Below are 19,594 nucleotides of genomic sequence, written 5' to 3' on the forward strand. Positions count from 1 at the left end.
TTCCTTAGCACTAGAGGAAGGCAGGCTTGAAATAAAAGTCCTATCAAGAAAGGAAGCCCTTCGGAAGCCAGTCAGAATTCCCGGTAAGATACACCAGAAAGCTGACCCACCTTGGAGAGCTGCCGCCTGAGGCTAAAGCGCTGGACCATGGTCGTGAGGATCTCCTAACAAAGCGATCTACCCAGCAAGGGTGTCTTTTTCTTCTTTTATTAAAACACAGCTTCTTGGGGGAAGTCACTGGCGGCACATTTGAAGGCTGACAAGAGTTCGATGGATTCCCCAGGAGTCTCAGCAAACTTGGAAGCACTTCATTGTTCTGCGGAGACAGCACAGCCTAGGAGCGGCAGGCGGGGCGGATCCCAGCCTAGTGCCAGGCTCTCCCCGCACTTCCTGTGTCAGCTGGAGGGTCCAGCCGTAAGGACCACCCCTTCCCCTCCCACCAACCTTCAGGCAGGGTGCCGGGTACCACCTGAGCCGAGGTCTTTGCTCTTGAGGTCGAGGCTGGAGGTGGGTGGCACCTGCCGGTATGGCAGCATTTGCTGTCCTGTTCAGAAGTCAGGGCCCCGGCCTCCACCCAGGTAATCCCTGAGAATAGAAGGGGATGGGGGGAGGGGGGTGGGGGGGAGAGAAGGAGGTGGGAGCGCCAGCCGCCACCAGCTCCAGCTTCAAACGGAAACTCCTCCCAGCTGACTCGCAGCTGTGCGGCTTTGTCTAGTATAATTGGCCGAGCCTTTCCCCTTATTCACCGAGAGGCTCCAGTGGGCAGGAATGTCAGGTGCAGAGCATACTTGGATGGTGACTACAACTCTGGGCTCAAGTTAAAGGCTAAGGCGGCCTCCAGAGGTGAATGCCTCTCTTGTTGGAACAAACTATTTTTAAAAACTGGCACACAAACCAAATAGATTGGCTTAGAGTGCATCGATTTAGATAAAGGGAAACAGAAAGTGACAACTTCAGGGGAGATACAAAGATCGCTGGCCACTCTTCCGCAAAATGAGACAGCCTCCTCTTCCAAAAGAGGACAGAACTTGTTGGTATCCACCAGCTTTGTGCCTACAATGCTCTCTATTTCTGTGAGCAGGATTAGGACCTGTACTAGGTTTGTAGCTTTTGTAAGTGTAAACTCCAGATGTACAATCAGAATTCACATCTACTGTCCCACTGACTTCTCAAAACATCCCTTTCAAGTTTGTGCTAGAGTAAGGACTTTTTTCGATAAACCAGAAACCCTCTCTAAAACCTCAATATGATTATTTTATGTTATTATATTCTTCAGTCAAGAAAAGTGGAAAAACTAATTTGAAAACAAAATAAAGTTTCTTGCAAAGCTATTCTTAATCACTCCAGTCCCCTGCACTGGCTTCCAATTACAAATAGAATGCAAGATGCTCTTATCTCATTCTACAGAGATACAGTATCTTTAGAATCACTGACAAGTTACACCAAATTTAAACCAAGGCAGACTCCAAAAATATAAATCTTGCCTCTTAAAAGCCATAAACAGAAAAGGTTTGCCCTGCTTTAAAACATAAAACTTTCAAAGCTTGAAAGTAATAACTTAGAGCAACTATGACTAAAAGTACGAAATGGCCCATATTTATGATGCAGAGTATGCAAATATAACCTGATACTGAAACCAACAGATTAAAACAGTAGTTTTCAACCTGTGGGTCATGACCCCTTTGCGGGTTGTGCAACCCTTTCACGGGGTCACATAGCAAGAATCTTGCATATCACATATTTATTACATGATGATTTACAACAGCAGCAAAACTATAGTTATTCTAAAGTAGTAGTGAAAAAATCATGTTTGGGGAGTCACAATATGAGAAATTTGTATTAAAGGGGTGCAGCATTAACAGGGTTGAGGAACACTGGATTAAAATAATTTCAAGTGCAAAGTTAGTTGGCTTACAGTGAACTTCTGCAGTAATTGCCTTTTCTTCTCACAGAAAATGAAATAGAGTCTCTGGAGCAGAACTTGGTGACCCACACTTAAAATCCCAGCACACTCAGGAGAAGAAACCGAGAGGATCATGAGCTACACTCAATTTGGACTTTACAGTGAGACCCTGCCACAAAGGAAAAAATAGTCACCTTGAAAAGAGGTTTTGTGTGTGTGTGTGTGTGTGTGTGTGTGTGTGTGTGTGTGTGAGAAAGAGAGAGAGAGAGAGAGAGAGAGAGAGAGAGAGAGAGAGAGAGAAGAGAGAGACAGAGAGAGAACACGAACATGTGTGTCAAGAAACATGGTAATCTAAAACCAAGCCCATATTACAGTTTTAAGAGTCTTTCTATTCAAAAATAGAAATGGAAGCAGGTAAAAAAAAATGTCAAAAGACAACAGACAGTACACATTACATGAACTGAGGAGGGAAGGAGGCTGGAGATTTAGTTCAGTGTTAGAGCACCCAGCACTGGGTAAATAAAAAGGGAGAGAATAAGAATCTTAATTGAACTGCAAGGAATATAAATGCTTAATGTCCCAGAATATAAGAAGACTTATGGTTAAAGAGCTCAAACTTGACTGCCTTTCTTGTGGAAACTCATTTGTTTGTCTAGTAAAATAAAGTCTAATTGTTTTGACACAACTAATTAAAATATCATTATGAATGAATGTGAAACTGAGTCCTTAGTTTAAAAAATGAAGACTTAACTACCTGAGCCATTAGGGAAAAAAATTACAATCTCCAATCTGGCTTGTTCTGAAGAATGGAAAGTTTTTGTTGTTGGGTTTTTTTTTTTTTTTTTTTTTTTTTGTGATGAATAGACAATAACAAAGGTAACAAAATAACAGCAAGAAAGAATCATAACTTACACAAAAGACCATAGCTTTATAATCAATCAATCACTCTCTTATTCTAGTACTCAAATAACAATGCCCTTGTTTTTGTAGTTTGTGAAAAAAAAAAAACAAAACGGCAACACTTAAAATATTTCTGTGGAAAAAGACAAGAGTCCTCCATAGGATCATAAGAGTCATATGCCCTTTGTGAACTAGTTAAAAAGGTTATACACTCAGTTCCTGGAGCAACACATATGAACTATGTTAATGACCATCACAGTATGTAAATACATTCCAAATGGTTCAGAGACCTGGAAAAACACAGACTCCATAACTAGATTACAGTCTAGTCATGAGTAAAGATCAGTCATTTAGCAATTTTGTTTTCTGCTTGTCTTTGAAATTTTTGCCCAACTCTCAATATTTTCCCCTTACAAATAATCTACTTCTAAAGCTGGCAATAGTTTTTGTGTAGATTGTCAGTTTGGCTAAAAACACTTGTAGATTTTTATTACTTTGTAGAAAAAAATTATTCCTTTTGCATCATACTTAAATACCACACTTTTAAAAAGGCAACATGTAGCTTTAGATGTTTTTCTATTCATGTATAAATGTATATCAAAATGAAACAAAAAACTAGATGGGCATAGCATATGCCTTTAATCCCAGAATTTGGGGAAGCAGGAGCACACAGATCCTGGTGAGTTTAAGGCTAATCTGGTCTCCCCAGCAAGCTCAGGAACAGTTTGAGAACTTGAATTTCCACATTCTAAGTTACAGCTGAATTTATCAAAAGCCAGACACACCTAAAGTACTTAAGCTATGGCTACTTCATCACTTTGGTGTCCTGTCTTAGAGTTATGTGAAATAAATTGTATTCTTCCAACCCCACTGTGGATTTTAACCAGCCTTTTGTGAAAATCTAGTAGAACTGCAGTGCCAACTATCAATCAATCAATCAATCAAATCAATCAATCAATCAATCAAGTTGTAAGAATATAATTATTCAATGTAAGACTTCATTATGCAATACACATCATTTCAGAGCAAGGACTTACGGATACCATACATTTAGGACTGGGATGAAGCACACTCTTTACTAAGTAGGGTACAGTCTGGGATGGAAATGGAGGGTTTAATGGTACACAACAGTGCTATTAGGGATAGGAAGTATAGAGTGTGATGAATTTTGGGATATAAAGTCTGAAAGTTTGATTCTTCAAGTTATTGTAAGAATTTTGTAAATGAATGAAGAGCAAAAGTAGTTAATGAGACAGCCTGTTTTGCATAGGTCTGTGATCCCAGCACTAGGGCTGGGGGGGGGAGGGGGGCTGAAGTAGGAGGGTCAAAAGTTCAAGTTCAAGACTAGCCTGGGCTATGTGAGACCCTGCTCAAAAGGAGAAGGGGAGGTGGGGCACAAGAAAAGACACAGAGGTATGAAATGGTTGTCAAGTATCTTAGAATGGGAATATAAATGCTAATAAAATTTACTAATTTAAAATTTGCACACATATGTAAACTAATTTCTAAAAACTGTTCTAAAAGAAATATGATTATTATCTGGCTTTCAAGCAAGAAATGAAATTGATATCTAGAATTCTTCATCAATAATGTTACCAGTTGTAGGGTTCCTTATGAAATCCAAGCTCTGAAGTGATACTGAATTTTGCTATGTAAAAACAAATTTGCTGTGATAACCTACTAATAGGTAACAAATAAGGTCCCTGAAGCAAATTAACTTCTGTAATTTGTAAAAGGCCAAGCAACTGTCAGTTTTGAACAGCCCTGGAAGAAGCACAATTCATTAAGCTATAAGAAGTTAAATTATGTTCATAGCTTCCCCCCCAAACAAAAAAACTAACAAAACCACCAAAACCCAAAACCCAAAACCCAACCGACCAACCAACTGACTGACCAACCAACAACCAACCAACCAACCAACCAACCAACCAACCAACCAACCCGAGTCCCTAATAGCAGCTGAGTTAAGGAGCAGCCACACTTAGCAGGTCAAGTTTTTATATTAGTGATCTATACATGTTCTTTAAGATACACTGAAACAGTTGGCTTTTTTTTTTTTTTTTTTTTTTTTTTTTTTTAAATAAAAGCAATGTTTGATGCTGAGCATAGTAGCACACGCCTTAATCCCATCACTTAGGAGGCAGGGACAGGCGAATCTCTTGGAGTTTGAGACCATCATGGTCTAAATAGGAAGCTCCAGGACAGCCAAGACTATATAGAGATACCTGCAGTGAATAAATGAAAGGAAACAAAGAAGCAGCAGCAGAGAGTAGTTTCATGAGACACTGGTGTAAGTGTGTACATGTACACAGTACACACGCACCACATACAATAATATTTACATAAAAAAACAAACTCTAAAATTTCTAAAACACTGTAGCTTTTTTTCTTATCCATCAGCCTTACCTGCAAACTCCATGATTTTTCTATTTAAATTCTACGTGTTCTTTTTCATTTTAAGAATTAATTTATTATTTTTGTCACTTATTTCCCATTTATAAATGGCTGTTTATGGTTTAATATTTTCTAATAAAACATGTTGTTGATAAAATTTAGAAAATGTCAGGCTTGGTGGGGCACAAAATTCAACAGGTTGAGGCAGGAGGATCACTGCCTCTTCAAGACTTGCCTGGTTTACCTAGAGAGTTAGAAGACAACCTTTGCTATAGAGTGATGACCTATCTCAAAACACCCAAAAGAACCAATAAGTAAGTAAAACTCCACAAAATTTAGACAAACAGTATATAAAGAATAAGATAAACTCATTCATAAACCAATTAGAATATTATAGTAATTTGATAATTTTCCACTGGGAGTTTTTATTTTTTAAATCTGCAATTAATTTTTGAGTACTTAGCTGTTATAATCATTGTAATCCACATCCTTTATTATGAATTTGTGTACAAATGTACTTACAAAAATATAATTTTAATCTGTAGTCACAAATTTGTTGGTTTGGCTTTCTAACCCAGCTTATATCATATTGTATGTTCTCCAATCCTCCCATCCCCTGGTTCTTCTAATGTAGATCAGGCTGTCCTGGACCTCTTTACCTTCTTGCCTCGGCCTCCTAACTGGTTTGAAACTCCTTTTTGAAAAAAATTCAGAATGCTGAATTAACTGGGGAAATGTCGGCCACAATATAAAAAATTTTAGTTAGATAAGAGATCTGTTATACAATAAAATATGGCACCTAAAATTAGTAACAATAATTATTTTTCTGTAAAACAAAATTTTAAGTGTTCTTTCTATAAAAATGTAGCTGTGGTAATATCCATGTTAATAAGCTTATTTCATCTATTCCATAATATGTGTACATGCACACATAAATCAAAACACCACTGTATATGATAAAATGGATAACTTTTGTCAATTAAAATTCCCAACTCACAGAGATGTCTGGAAAACTGATTCAAGTGCAGATAGTCTCATACTATATATGAGCTACTTGACTTTCTACTGTTACTTGGTTTCTCATGCATTAAGGATGCCTCTCATACAAATTAAAAATTTTAAATTTTAAAAACTTTGTGGGTTGGAGTGATGTGGTTAAGAGCACTGGCTGCAAGCCGGGCTGTGGTGGCGCATGCCTTTAATCCCAGCACTTGGGAGGCAGAGGCAGGCGGATTTCTGAGTTCGAGGCCAGCCTGGTCTACAGAGTGAGTTCCAGGATAGCCAGGGCTACACAGAGAAACCCTGTCTTGAAAAACCAAAAAAAAAAAAAAAAAAAAAAAAGCACTGGCTTCTCTTGCAGAGGACTTGAGTTCAGTTCCCAGCATCTACACAGTGGCTCATAACCATTTGGAACTTCATTTTCAGTGGATCTGATGCCTTCTTCTGACTTCTATAGGCACCAGGCATGCATATGGTGCACATGAAGGTAAGGTACTCATACATTTAAAACAAAATTTAAAAAATTAAATGATTAAACTTTGAAGGAATGCCTCATATTCTCCATGTCTCAACTGGACAGTGCCATGTGAATCCTGGACAACAAACAGATACTTGTGGAGTGCTGGGAAATTCTTAAAGAAGATATGTGATAATTACTATTTTATTCTTTTATTCCACCAAAAAAGAACAGTATAAATTCTAGAGTTGCATTATCAATAGTTTATAGATTTCATTTTCTGTTTGTAGGTATAAACTTCACAGTTGGGGAGGGGGGAGATAAAATAGCTTACCTAGGCCATAACAATTCTTCTATAATTTCTTAGAAATATTATGCTTATTAGTTTTATGTCAACTTGACACAAGCTAGTCACTGAAGAGGAGGGAGCCTCAATTGAGAAAATGCCTTCATGAAACTGGGGTGTAGGCATGTCTGTAAGGCATTTTCTTAATCCGTAGTTGACGGGGGAAGGCCCAGCATATTGTCGGTTGGGCCACCCCTGGGAAAGTGGTCCTAGGTTCTATAAAAAAATTAGGCTGAGCACGCCACTGGGAACAAGCCAGTAAACAGCATTCCTCCATGGCCTTGAATCAGCTTCTGTATTGTTTTGTGTTCCTGTCCTGACTTCCTTTGATGATGAACAGTAATGTGGAAGCATAAACCAAATAAACCCTTTTCTTTCCAAGCTTCTTGGTCATGGTGTTTTATTACAGCTATACTAACCTAAACTACAATAAATATGTAAAGAGAAAGAAGTTCTTTGTCAATATTGATGTTTAATATACATTAGGGAGAGTGGCATCTTTAAGATGGGATACCAGGAAGCCATGGGTCAACTGTTATCTAGAGATCTGGAGTTTAAAATATTCAGCCTGTAAAGTCACTAGAACTTTAGAGACCAACTGAACTCCAACATCTAGAACACTGTAAAAGTAATTAGGTTGTCAAATAAAAAGACCAGGAAAACCTCTGACATTTGGCATGCCTATTTACAACATGCCCTTCCACACAGCACAGCAGACAGCAGAGGAAACCCCTTAGATGGGGATTCGGAGTACTCTATCCCAGCATATGATACTGTCTGTGTAGGTCATAATACCCCATATTAGAGTGCCCTCGCTATGCTTGAAGGAAAACAATATTTCATCACTGTAGATGAAGCAAAGAGGAGAATCTAAACAAGCAGGACTTGCTAAGGGTGTTCCAGTTTTGTACCATTACATCACAGTCTTTATCCAACTCAAGGTCTCCACCTCTTTATACTCCTAAAACCTGGCATAAAAACACATCAGCTCAATAAGCCCTTTGGGTTTCCTCTTCTCTGGGGGAGGGGAGCTCCAAAGTGATGTAAAATCATGCTGCACTACACTACATATACCTGTATACTCTTCTTACTCTGTGAAGGGTACGCAAAATATGTATTTCCTTCTACAGCACAATACCAGGGTGATCCAAATCAGTGTGGACCATGACTAACATCTGGCTTACTACACAAAGGACCAACTATTTTTTTTTTTTTTTTTTTTGTTAGCTGACTTAACCCATTCAGAAAGGACATAAGGGTTTTGAAGCCAGTGAAAAATGGCAAACTAGCACGTTAAAGCTACAGTTTTAAATAAAAAAGTAAAAAGCAAGAAATAAAAAAAAAAATTGAGAGGCTCCAGGCTGTTTTCTGGAAAAAACACTTCTATGCAAAAAGCCAGAGCACAAAGATTGGGAGAGTTGTCTATCTCTACAAATTCCCAAATCCCAGCAAAGGAATGATAAGGTATATGAAGAAGGTGAACCCAGAAATTTGAGGCAAATTTGGGCAATATAGCAAACCCCCTAGAATAGAAGGGGAGGGAAAAAGAAACATTACTAAACTATAGGAACAAAACAAAATTCCCAAAGAAATGACCTATGAGTTGTCTGATAAGAAAAATCAGTATAACTGTCAAAACCCAAAAAGGACTTTGGAGATAGCTCAGTCAGTAAAGGTGCTTACCACCAAACTCAAAGACCTAACTTCTATCCCCAAAATCCATATAGTGAAAAGAGAACCAACTGCCATAATTTGTCCCCTAACTTCCATGTGTGCACTGTGATATACATGTGCCATGGTTATTTATGCATGTATGCACAGGCACACACATGTGCATACATACACACTAAATAATGAAAAGTAATAAGGTAGACAGCAAATTAAGCATGATACCTGCTGTCAACCTTTGGCTTCCACATGTACATGTACAAATGACAGCATATACACACATGTATACACATATGCATTCATAATACATTTCTCAGCACTTGGTAGGCTAAGGCAGGAAGATCACAGCAAATATGAGGTTAACCTGGACTACACAGTCAATTCAAAGGCTACAGAGTAAGATCTTGTGTCAAAAAATAAACAATAGGGGCTGGAGAGATGGAAGAACAACAATAGCAAACAACCAGACCCCTCAGAGCTCCCAGGAACTAAACCACCAGCCAAAAAGAATACTAAAACGGGGCTGGAGAGATGGCTCAGCGGTTAAGAGCACTGACTGCTCTTCCAGAGGTCCTGAGTTCAATTCCCAGCAACCACATGGTGGCTCACAACCATCTGTAATGGGGTCTGATGCACTCTTCTGGTGTGTCTGAAGTCAGCTACAGTGTACTTACATACATAAAATAAATCCTTTAAAAAAATAAACAATAATCAGCTTCTTAGTCCTCACCTAAATTTTCTTTTTATACTTGGCATTTTTAAAAGGATTAATAATTATTAATAAAAACTGCAACACTAAAGTTATTATGCTTTAGACTCTCCACAGTATTCTTTTGCAACTATCTGTGACACACAGAACATATTAAACATGGATACTACCACAGCTAGTGACACAAAGAAACAACTATCCCTCTAAACTTCAGAAAAATCTCCAGAGTGCCAAGTGACAAAACTGGCCACAAGAATTTTTCCAAACACCACATGAGAATGGTTAGAGTTCAGGCAATGATCTGCCATTTTGGCATTTTAAGCTTGTTCTATATCTTTAGTGACATTAATTAATTAATTAATTAATTAAGAGACTGGGTTTCTCTGTAACAGCCCTCACTGTCCTGGAACTTGCTGGCTGCAAACTCACAGAGAGCCACCAGCCTCGGACTCCTGAGTGCAAGAATTAAAGGCACTACCACACATGGCCTATATATTTCTTTCCTTAAACTCTACTTGTTTGAGTCTGCACTAGTTGTATGAACTGTCTTTGGGTGGTATTTACATAGTACCTACCAGTCCTTATCTGTTTAAGATAAGCAATAGATTCAAATTTCTTGAGACATAAACTTCCTTCCATTATTAGTCACACAATACTAAAATACCAACTATTTATACAGCATCTACACTGTGCTAGATATTGTAAGAAAGCAGAAAGGAATTCAATACACAAGAGGCTGTATGCAAATACTATATACCATTTATGTAAGGGACCCAAACGCCTATAAATTTAGTGTCCATGAGGAATGACAGGGAACTGGAACCAAAGTCCCCTCCAAATATCAAGGGACAACTGTTGTATATTTTCTATCATTTAGCTTTGTTCTCCCGTCTCTCCTATTCTCTTCTGCTCTGTTTTCCTCTCTTCCTCTTTATCCCTCTTCTCAATTTGACAGTCTGGCTATATAGCCCAGGCTGGCTGGAGATTGGCTATGTAGCCCAGGCTGGCCATGAACATCTGGCAATCATACTGTTCTAGCTTCAGTAGAGTACACCACTATACCCAGCATATCTGTTTTTCTTTTTGATTAAGCAGTCTTATTGTATATCTTTGAGTGATTACTTTGCAATTACAATATACATTCTTAATTCTTATATTCTACCTGTTTTGTTTTGTTTTGTTTTTCGAGACAGGGTTTCTCTGTGTAGCCCTGGCTGCCCTGGAACTCACTCTGTAGACCAGGCTGGTCTCCAACTCAGAAATCCACCTGCCTCTGCCTCCCAAGTGCTGGGATTAAAGGCTTGCACCACCACTGCCTGGCCTTACATTCTATCTTAACAATACCTCAAATAATTCAAGTCCTTAAAAACAACATAACTTAGCTGGATATAGTTGCACGTGCCTTTAATCCTAGTAGTACTCAGGAGGCAGCAGGCAGATTTATAAATTCAAGGCCACCCTAGTCTACATGGTGAGGTTAGGCCTGCCAGAACTATAAAGAGAAACCTTGTCTCAAAAAACACAAAAGAAACAATGTAACTCTGATAATGCTCCCTTTACTAGTGTATGTTTTATTTCTACAAACTTAAAAAAAAAAACTCTTTAAAGTTCTATTGCTAAAGAAAATCACACAAGGGATAGAATGATGGGTCAGTGTTTAAGAGCACTGGCTGTTCCATCACTCACATGGCAATCCACAACATGTAGTACACTGATAGACATGCAAGTAAGCAAAATCCATATCGGTTATTTTATAATAAACAGGGAAGGGTGGCATTCAAAGGAAAACTGAATGCAGAATAAACAAAGTAATACTATGATTTCAGCTACCTTGATATTTGCTCAAATCCTATATAAAGACATAATAGCCTAGCAGCCAGTATTAAGGAATATGGGGCAGTGGCCACATTGTCAGCAACTGTGCAGCTTGTGCTGCACACAGGACTTTAACATGGCTCTAGCTTGGTTAGCTCTATACTCAGTGGGGACTACAACTTTACCTTTCCTTAGCATGAAGAATTCCCATTTGTCTCAACCTTTCCTCCTACCAGAATATTCCTTCGAATGATCAGAATGATTTCTATACTAAACAGAGAGTTAACTTGGCTGCCAAGCTATTTAACTCTTAAAACTGATGACCTAAAATTTATTTTTGTAGGCCAGAACTGCTCAACTACTAACAATTTCATATGGTTCAAAGTATAAGATATAATAAAAACCAGACCTAAGAAAGAAAACACAGAAACAGCACTAGCACTAAGAAGAACACTGCTCAAAAGAAAACCTTGAAAGCTTCTTTCACCAAACCAAGATTGAGAAAATCAAGACTTAATACCCCCCCCAATCAAATGTAAGATATTCTGTCATGGTATGCGAGACCAAAGAAAAGAGAATTCAAGTTTAGTTATTTAGTAGAAAGAAGGTAATCAACAAGTTATCTAGAAGTAATTAGTTGCTATAGAAATACTGTTGTAGCTGCTAGAAGAAATGAAAAAACAAGTTTGTGTCAGAGTCTTTTAAAGCTGGTTATGGTGGGGGGTGCACACCTTTTAGTCCAAGCATCTGGGAGGCAGAGGTGAGCCGATTTCTGTGAATCTGAGGCCAGCCAGCCAGGAGTTATGTACAGAGACCCTGTTTAAAACTAAAAAGAAAAGAAGAAAAAAAAGTAAAGAAAGAAAAAGAAGAGAAAATAAAATAAGAGAAAAGAAACACTCTTTTCCTTAAGTGGAAAGTAATGGACTAAACATAGGACTGCTCAGATTATCTCAATTATTACTGATATTGAATAGTGAAAGGTATAAACTTATAAGGCAAAGAAGATTGAAAATGAGATAGCAAGAGACAAGAGAAGTCAACAAAAGTTACAAAGGTGAAATGAATGTACACAGTGAACACTAAACCTTGCTTTCAGCTTTTCTGAGTCAGGTAGGTACTTAGCGGGGCAGCAGGTGCTACAGTGGGAAACAACAAGAAGCTGGCCAACTGTACCCAAACTACAGTCCTGTGTTGAGGCCTGGGAGCACCTGAGGCTGCTTTAAAAGCAGGGCTGATTAATATCAAACATATCAACTCATTGTTTTAATACACACTAAGCTTAATGGCCAGGGCTCTGCTATGTAATGAGACTGAATCAACCAACCAGAAGGATTCTAGGCTGACTCTAATCCTGCTGAGGGCTAAGTAAGGACAATGGAATTGAACCACAAACTGAGAATTTCAGTTGTCTCCTGGTTTTCAAGAATACAAGCATCCAGACCCATCACAGCAGCCAATCAAATACAAAGGTTGAAGGGTTAGATGAAGGGGGGGGGACGACCAAGAGAGGACCTATAGATGATAAAACTCAAAGGTCTGAAAACAAAACAAACAAAAAACTGGTTTAATTATGCCACAACAGAATCTACTATATGAAGGTCCTCACTAAAAATACACCATCTAATAATGGCTCTCTCAAGTGTGAGGAGAAAACCATGGTTGACTAGATATTTGAGGCAGGTTTCAAACAATGAAAAACTAAAAAACGTGTTAGAAGGGAGGATATACACATTACAGGAAGCAAAAGAAAATATTCCCAAAGACAAAATAAAACAAATTTATAAAATAAGAATATGTTGCTTTAAAACTAAACAGGATGGGCAATGGGGGTGCACGCCTTTAATCTTAGCACTTGGGAGGCAGGGGCAGGCAACCTGGTCTACACAAAGAGAGAGACAGTTCCAGGACAGCCAGGGCTACACAGAGAAACCCTGTCTCAAAAAAAAAAAAAAAAAAAAAAAAAAAAAAAAAGTAAATAAATAAATAGAGTGGGTATGGTGGTGCACATCTTTAATCCCAGCACTTGGGAAGCAAGTTTTAGAATTTTAATTATAACAAAATTTAACATAATAACTTTTTGGGCAATGACAACTGCCTAGAATGGACAGAAATACATTCATACTGGTATGACATTAACAGTACACTGAGATTTAAAAGTTAACTAAAACATGTATGGGGAGGGGTGAATCAAGAAGAGAGCTAAATTATCATCTTCAGTGAAATGAAAATAGCAGCATAAACAAAGCTCTTTAGATAAATTCCAGAAAAAGTTAAAAACAAGTTTATTTGAACAAAGTAGGGAATGGGTCAAGGAAATTCTCATTTTAATTTCTGAAACTCTGCAGGACTTAATTCCCTTTTTTAGTATTTTGTAGTGATAAACATATGAATGAAAACACACTTTCCCTGAAGTCAGATGCACAGCAGAAATACTTGTTATGTGAGCATTCTGAAACCTGGAGAATAATAAATAAGCCTGTGAAAATTCCTTCATAGAAAATAAGATAAAAACAATCTATTCACATACAGACTGCTTTATAGTCCTAGTGTTGACAAGCAAAACAGAATTTTTAACTAATTAGTTTCAATAACTCTCTGAAGTATTAAGGTGCATATGCAAACAAGCTTTAACCTTTAGCTTCTACTTGTCCCTGCGGGCAACTTGCACCACTGGTCTTAGGGCCACACTTTAGTCTTCCTCTGTCAAAGCTTTTCAGAACTCCATCTGACTCTTCAAATGGTACTAGAATAAGATAGAACTGTGGTGCCATACACACTGAATGATACAAGATACAAACTAAGACAAAGAAAAACAGTGTGTAAATCTTAAAGGAAAGAGATAAAGGCAGCGTTTATAGAAAAATGAATGCTTAAACCATTCATAATTATACAAGTATAATGACTTTTGATCTTTTCCACTGAATTGAACTACCTTTTACAAAGTTTTTTTTTAGGGGTGGGAGTGGGGGTAGGTTTCCAATAGTAACTATTTTTTTTCTTATTTAATTTTCTTCCATTAGAGCAGTAAAAAAAAATACTCAAAAAAATTTACTTAAAAGACACACTAGATGTGAGCCATATATCTAAATGCAGTAACTAATGTATTGGTTTTATTTAATAAGATACTCGAGTTACAAATCCTTGTAACAATAAAAACAAGTCAGAGTTGTTATGAATTTGTTTGCCAATCTACAAGTCTCTACTCTGGTGCAGCAAGTCTACTGGCATAAAACCATGGGCAAAATACAAAGGCTCACAGATTGTCAGCAGCATGCAGATCCAAAGCAGGTGACACTGTGACCTATATTCTCCTTAGCTCTAATCGGCTCAGAAAAACCTTTATTCTCAGGCTCACAAAGCCAACCTCCTGACAATAGAAAACAGTACTAGCTCTCCTCTACATGACAAGAAACTGAAGCAAGTTTGGAGGACACCTTATATTTCTAAAAGAATCTATTAACCTAATGAGTTTTATGACATCTAAGGAAAATGGAAGATGGAAGAGCATTGTATTATGGAGAAATGTTTTGTCACACGCAGTAGTCACATTGACATAACAAACCTGTGTACACATCCATTTCTTGTGCTTTGTATCACCACAAAAAGAGAACAGCTCCAAGGAGCAGGCTATAGTTTCAATATGAAATGTTCCCTACAGGCTTGTGCTTGGAATGTTTACTGACTAGATAATGGAAGATTATAAAAGACTGTGGGAAACTTTAGGAGATGGGATATAGCTAAAGGAAATAAGTCACAGGGAACAAGCCTTTGAGGTATATTATACCCTGACCCCCTCCTAGCTAGTCATACTTTTAGTTTCCTATATGAAAAAGCTCTTTTGCCACATGCTCCTGCAGATGTGACATTCTACCTATGCATACAGGGCTAAGCAAACATGGACTGATCTCTGTGAAACTGTGAGCCCAAGTATATCCTGTTCCCCTTAGGTTGTTCTTGATAAGTATTTTTTTTTTTTTATAGCAGTGAGAAAAGTAACTTATTTGGACTAGGAAGCCTGGATATCTCAGCCTAGAAGAACATATAGTTGTAAGCTGATAAACTGGCTCATCCAGTAAAAGTCCTTACCACCAAACATGACCATTTGACTTTAATAGTAGGAGCCAATAGTGTAAGGAAAGAAATGACACCTGCAAGTTGTTCTATCCTATGCTATAAAAAGGTTGTTTCAACATCCATTTGCATAGTTGCCTTACAAACTGAGGGGTTTTTTTTTTTTTGTTTGTTTGTTTTGTTTTTTGTTTTTTGAGACAGGGTTTCTCTGTGTAGCCCTGGCTGTCCTGGAACTTACTCTGTAGACCAGGCTGGCCCCGAACTCAGAAATCCACCTGCCTCTGCCTCCCAAGTGCTGGGATTAAAGGCATGCGCCACCACTGCCTGGCCTGAGCTTTTTTTTTTTTTTTAATTAATAAAACAGGTGAGCTCTAGAGGGTTATGCTTGTTGTAATAGGTTTCCATTTAACTGAAGTTCTAGAAATCATACCCTCAGATGCACATAGAGAAGGTGGGAATGATCTTTTGTTAGAGTAATGCACTCATCCACAGGAACTGTAGCAGTGACTGTGTTGGTTTGTATATGCTTGGCCCAGGGAGTGGCATATTAAGAGGTGTGGCTTTGTTGGAGTAGGTGTGTCAGTGTGGGTATGGGCTCTAAGACCCTCATCCTAGCTGCCTGGAAGTGAGTCTTCTACTAACAGCCTTCAAATGAAGATATAGAACTCTCAGCTCTGCCTGTACCATACCTGCCTAGATGCTACTATACTCCCACCTTGATGATAATGGACTGAACCTTGTATGCACCTATAGCCTCATGGGGTGTTCCCTGTAATCGGCTGACTGGACAAGAGAAGACTAGGATCTGGTTTACTGATGGCTCTGTACATTATGAAGGCACCATTCAGAAATGGACAGCTGAAGCATTACAACTCCTTTCTGGGACAACCCTGAAAGATACAGGTGAAGGAAAATCTTCACAGTGGGCAGAACTTCAGGCAGTACACATGGTATTACAGCTTGTTTGGAAGAAGAAATGGCCAGATGTACAATTGTTCACTGACTCATTGTTGGGCTGTAGCGTGCATGGGTGTGGGTCCTGCATCTGCCACCCCCAAGGGGCTACGGCCGTGGCTCAGAGAGGCAGAGGTGTAGAAAGTTAACTATGTTCACTCCACACTGGACATTGGATGCTGGATGGATGTTGGGCTGTGAGAAGCCGAAGGACTCCACTCTAGGGGTGAGGGAACACAGTCTGAGGTCCAGCCAGCACCAAAACTCTTGAGTTGGGGGTCCCTGAGCCAGGAGGCAGCCGAGAACTGACTGGCTCTCAGGCCCTTGGGCTCTCAGGCGCCACTGAGAGGCCACAGAAGGGTCAAGACAGGATATAGGGGCTGGGTCAGCTGGCAGCCAAAGGGGGGAAGGGGGGAAGGGGGGAAGGGGGGAAGGGAGGAGGGGGAAGGGGGAAAAGCTCGGTGGGGATGAGACTCTTGGTAGCAGCGACTCACTTGGCTGGTTCTCCTTGGCTGGAAAGTAGAGAGGTCCTCAGGGGAGATTAGCTCAGTAGTTGAAGACCTTCTCCACAGTTCCTCATAGTGGGCTCCAAAGAAGATAGATAGTCCATGGTCATAGGCTATGGTCTTAAGATATTTATTGTCATGGTGGAAAATGGATGAAGCTATACCCTGGTATTATCAGGGTGGGCCTGAGGTTAAATACCTTTTGCAAAGAGGAGGGTCTGGGAAGGAATGCTTAATTGGCTACATTGTCCTCTGGCCTTCAGGTATCTCATTAATATGGAGATCTATCTTGAGGTATTGTGGCCTGTAATCACGCCCTCTACCTGTGGAGGGGCTAGTGGGAGCATTGTCCTATGTGACTGATGACCACAGACCTCTCTGTGGGGGGCTGTAGCTATGTGAAAGGAGCCAGGGGGCCAGGAGCAAGGCCAAACTCCAACCGTCCCTGAGGGTCTCTGGGGTTCAAACCCTGCTTGACCAGGTTCCCAGCTGCCTCTCATAGCCCCACAACTCATGGGCTGTAGACAATGAATTGGATGAATAGTCGAAAACTTGGAAAGATCGAGATTGAAAACTGGTGAGAAAGACATCTGGGGAAAAAGTATGTAGATAGCTCTCTCCAAATGGGCAAAGGATGTTAAGATATGTGTCCCATGTAAATGCTCAACAAATGTGACTTCAGCTGAGAATGAGTTCAATAATCAAGTGGAAAAGATGACCTGTTCTGTGGACAGTTGGCCTCTTTCCCCATCCATCCCTGTCATTGTTCAATGGGCACATGAACAAAGTGGCCATGGTGGCAGAGATGGGGGTTATGCTTGGGCTCAACAACACAGACTTCCACTCACTAAGGCTGACCTGGCTACAGCTGCTGCTGAATGCCAGATCTGCCAACAGCAGAGACCAACACTGAGCCACAGATATGGCACCATTCCTTGAGGTGACCATCCGGCAACCTGGTGGCAGGTTAACTACATTGGGCCACTTCCTATGTGGAAAGGACATTTTTTTTTCTTTCTTACTGCAGTAGATACATACTCTGGTTATGGATTTGCCTTTCCTCTGCATAATGCTTCTGCCAAAACCACCATCTGTGGACTTACAGAATGCCTATCCATCATCATGGTATTCCATATATAATTGCTTCTGACTAAAGAACTCATTTCACAGCCAGAGAAGTGCAACAGCTCACGATCATTGAATCCACTGGTCTTACCATGTTCCTTCCCTTCTATCCTGAAGCAGCTGGTCTGATAGAAAGATGGAATGGCCTTTTGAAGACACAGTTACAGTGTCAATTAGGTGGAAGTAGCATGGAGGGCTGGGGCAGAGTTCTTCAGAAGGCAGTAATGCTTTGAATCAGCATTCAATATATAGTACAGTTTCTCCCATAGCCAGGGCCCACGGGTCAAGGACCATGGAAAAGGGAATAGTTCCACTCACTATCACTCCTAGTGACCCTCTAGGAAAATTTTTGCTTCCTGTCCCCACAACCCTAGGTATTGCTGGCCTAGAAGTTTTGGTTCCAGAAAGGGGAGTGCTCCTACCAGGAGCCACAAAAACATTCCATTGAACTGGAAGTTCAGACTTCTCCCTGGTCATTTTGGTCTTTTAATGTCCTTTTATAAACCAATAGGCTAAGAAAATAATAACAATGTTAGGAGGGGTGATAGATCCAGATTACCATGGGGAAATTGGACTGCCTCTTCACAATGAAGGTAAGAAAGATTATGTCTAGAGTGCAGGAGATCCCTTAGGGCATCTCTTAATACTACCATGTCCTGTGATTAAAGTCAATGGAAAACTACAACAGCCTAATACAAACAAGATGACAATGGACACAGACGCATCAGTAATGAAGGTATGGTTCACTCCTCCAGGAAAAGAGCCAAGACCTGCTGAGGTGCTTACAGAGGGTGGAGGAAATACAGAATGGGTGGTAGAGGAAGGTAGTTATAAATACCATCTAAGGCCACATGACCAGTTGCAGAAATGAGGATTATAAAGTAATATGAATGCTTCTGTTTTATTTTGTTAAGATCACATTTGTATAGTATAAGCTATTTGTGCTTTCTTCCAATTTCTTTAATATCAATTGGTATTTACATTGAGATACTAAAAGAATGTTCCCAAGGGACATTGCCCCATTGTAAATTTATAAATGCATTTTCGATTGTATGAGGAATAGTTATATCATGTTAAGCATATTCATGACCTTGTTATTGTTTCATGTGGACATGAAGATATTATTTGTGTCAAGTTGACAAGGGGTGGATTGTAATGGCTATTCCTGGTCATCAACTTGATTATATCTGGAATGAACTACACTCCAGAATTGGAGGGCTCACCTGTGATCCAGATCTTGAGGCTGGAAGACACACGTTTCTGACCTGGATCTTGGCATGGAGATATTGAGGCATAGTGGCTATGAAAAGCTTAGGCCCAGGCAAGGTAGTACATAAATTTAATTCCAGGAAACTAAGTTAAAGAGATCTGTGAATTCAAGGTCAGCCTGGGACAAAACAAGTCCTAGATCTAGGTGTGGCAGTACACACCTTTAATCTGTACACATCTTTAACCTTCTGCTGGAGACCTACATAAGAATATTGGAAGGAAGATTCATTCTTCTTGCCTGCTTGTGTTTACTTGCCAGCACATCTGTTGGAATTTACTTCCCATTTACAGCTGACCATTGTTGGGGTAGTTGGACTACAGACTGTAAGTCATTACAACAAATTCCCTTAATATATAGAGATATTCCATAAGTTCTGTGACTCTAGAGAAACCTGACTAATAGAGAGGCTATGGAGAAACACTGCTCACTGGCTTGTTCCCCATGTCTTGCTTAACACAATTTCTTATACATGCCAGG

At 39.5% G+C, this 19,594-nt stretch overlaps 1 protein-coding gene and 1 long non-coding RNA gene across 6 annotated transcripts in view; one reads left to right on the forward strand and one right to left on the reverse strand.

Moving 5' to 3' along the window:
- The window catches only part of Tmcc1 (transmembrane and coiled-coil domain family 1), a 176,091-nt gene that overhangs the window by 91,418 nt on the left and 65,079 nt on the right, over nt 1-19,594 (reverse strand). The window contains exon 1 of one of the 5 annotated variants that reach the window (XM_076940332.1): nt 111-298. The exons of the other annotated variants lie outside the window; for them this stretch is intronic. Within the exon in view, the coding sequence (XP_076796447.1) occupies nt 111-149 (39 nt within the window). The 5' untranslated portion in view covers nt 150-298. Of the gene's footprint in view, nt 1-110; nt 299-19,594 lie in introns of those variants that run through there. 5 annotated transcript variants of the gene reach the window in all.
- LOC143443507 (uncharacterized) lies at nt 316-2,588 on the forward strand. Its single transcript, XR_013112573.1, has 2 exons — nt 316-578; nt 1,953-2,588. It is a non-coding gene; the product is annotated as an uncharacterized LOC143443507 (long non-coding RNA).

The sequence above is a fragment of the Arvicanthis niloticus genome, chromosome 9, assembly GCF_011762505.2.
Source record: "Arvicanthis niloticus isolate mArvNil1 chromosome 9, mArvNil1.pat.X, whole genome shotgun sequence".
NCBI classification, from domain to species: Eukaryota; Metazoa; Chordata; class Mammalia; order Rodentia; family Muridae; genus Arvicanthis; species Arvicanthis niloticus.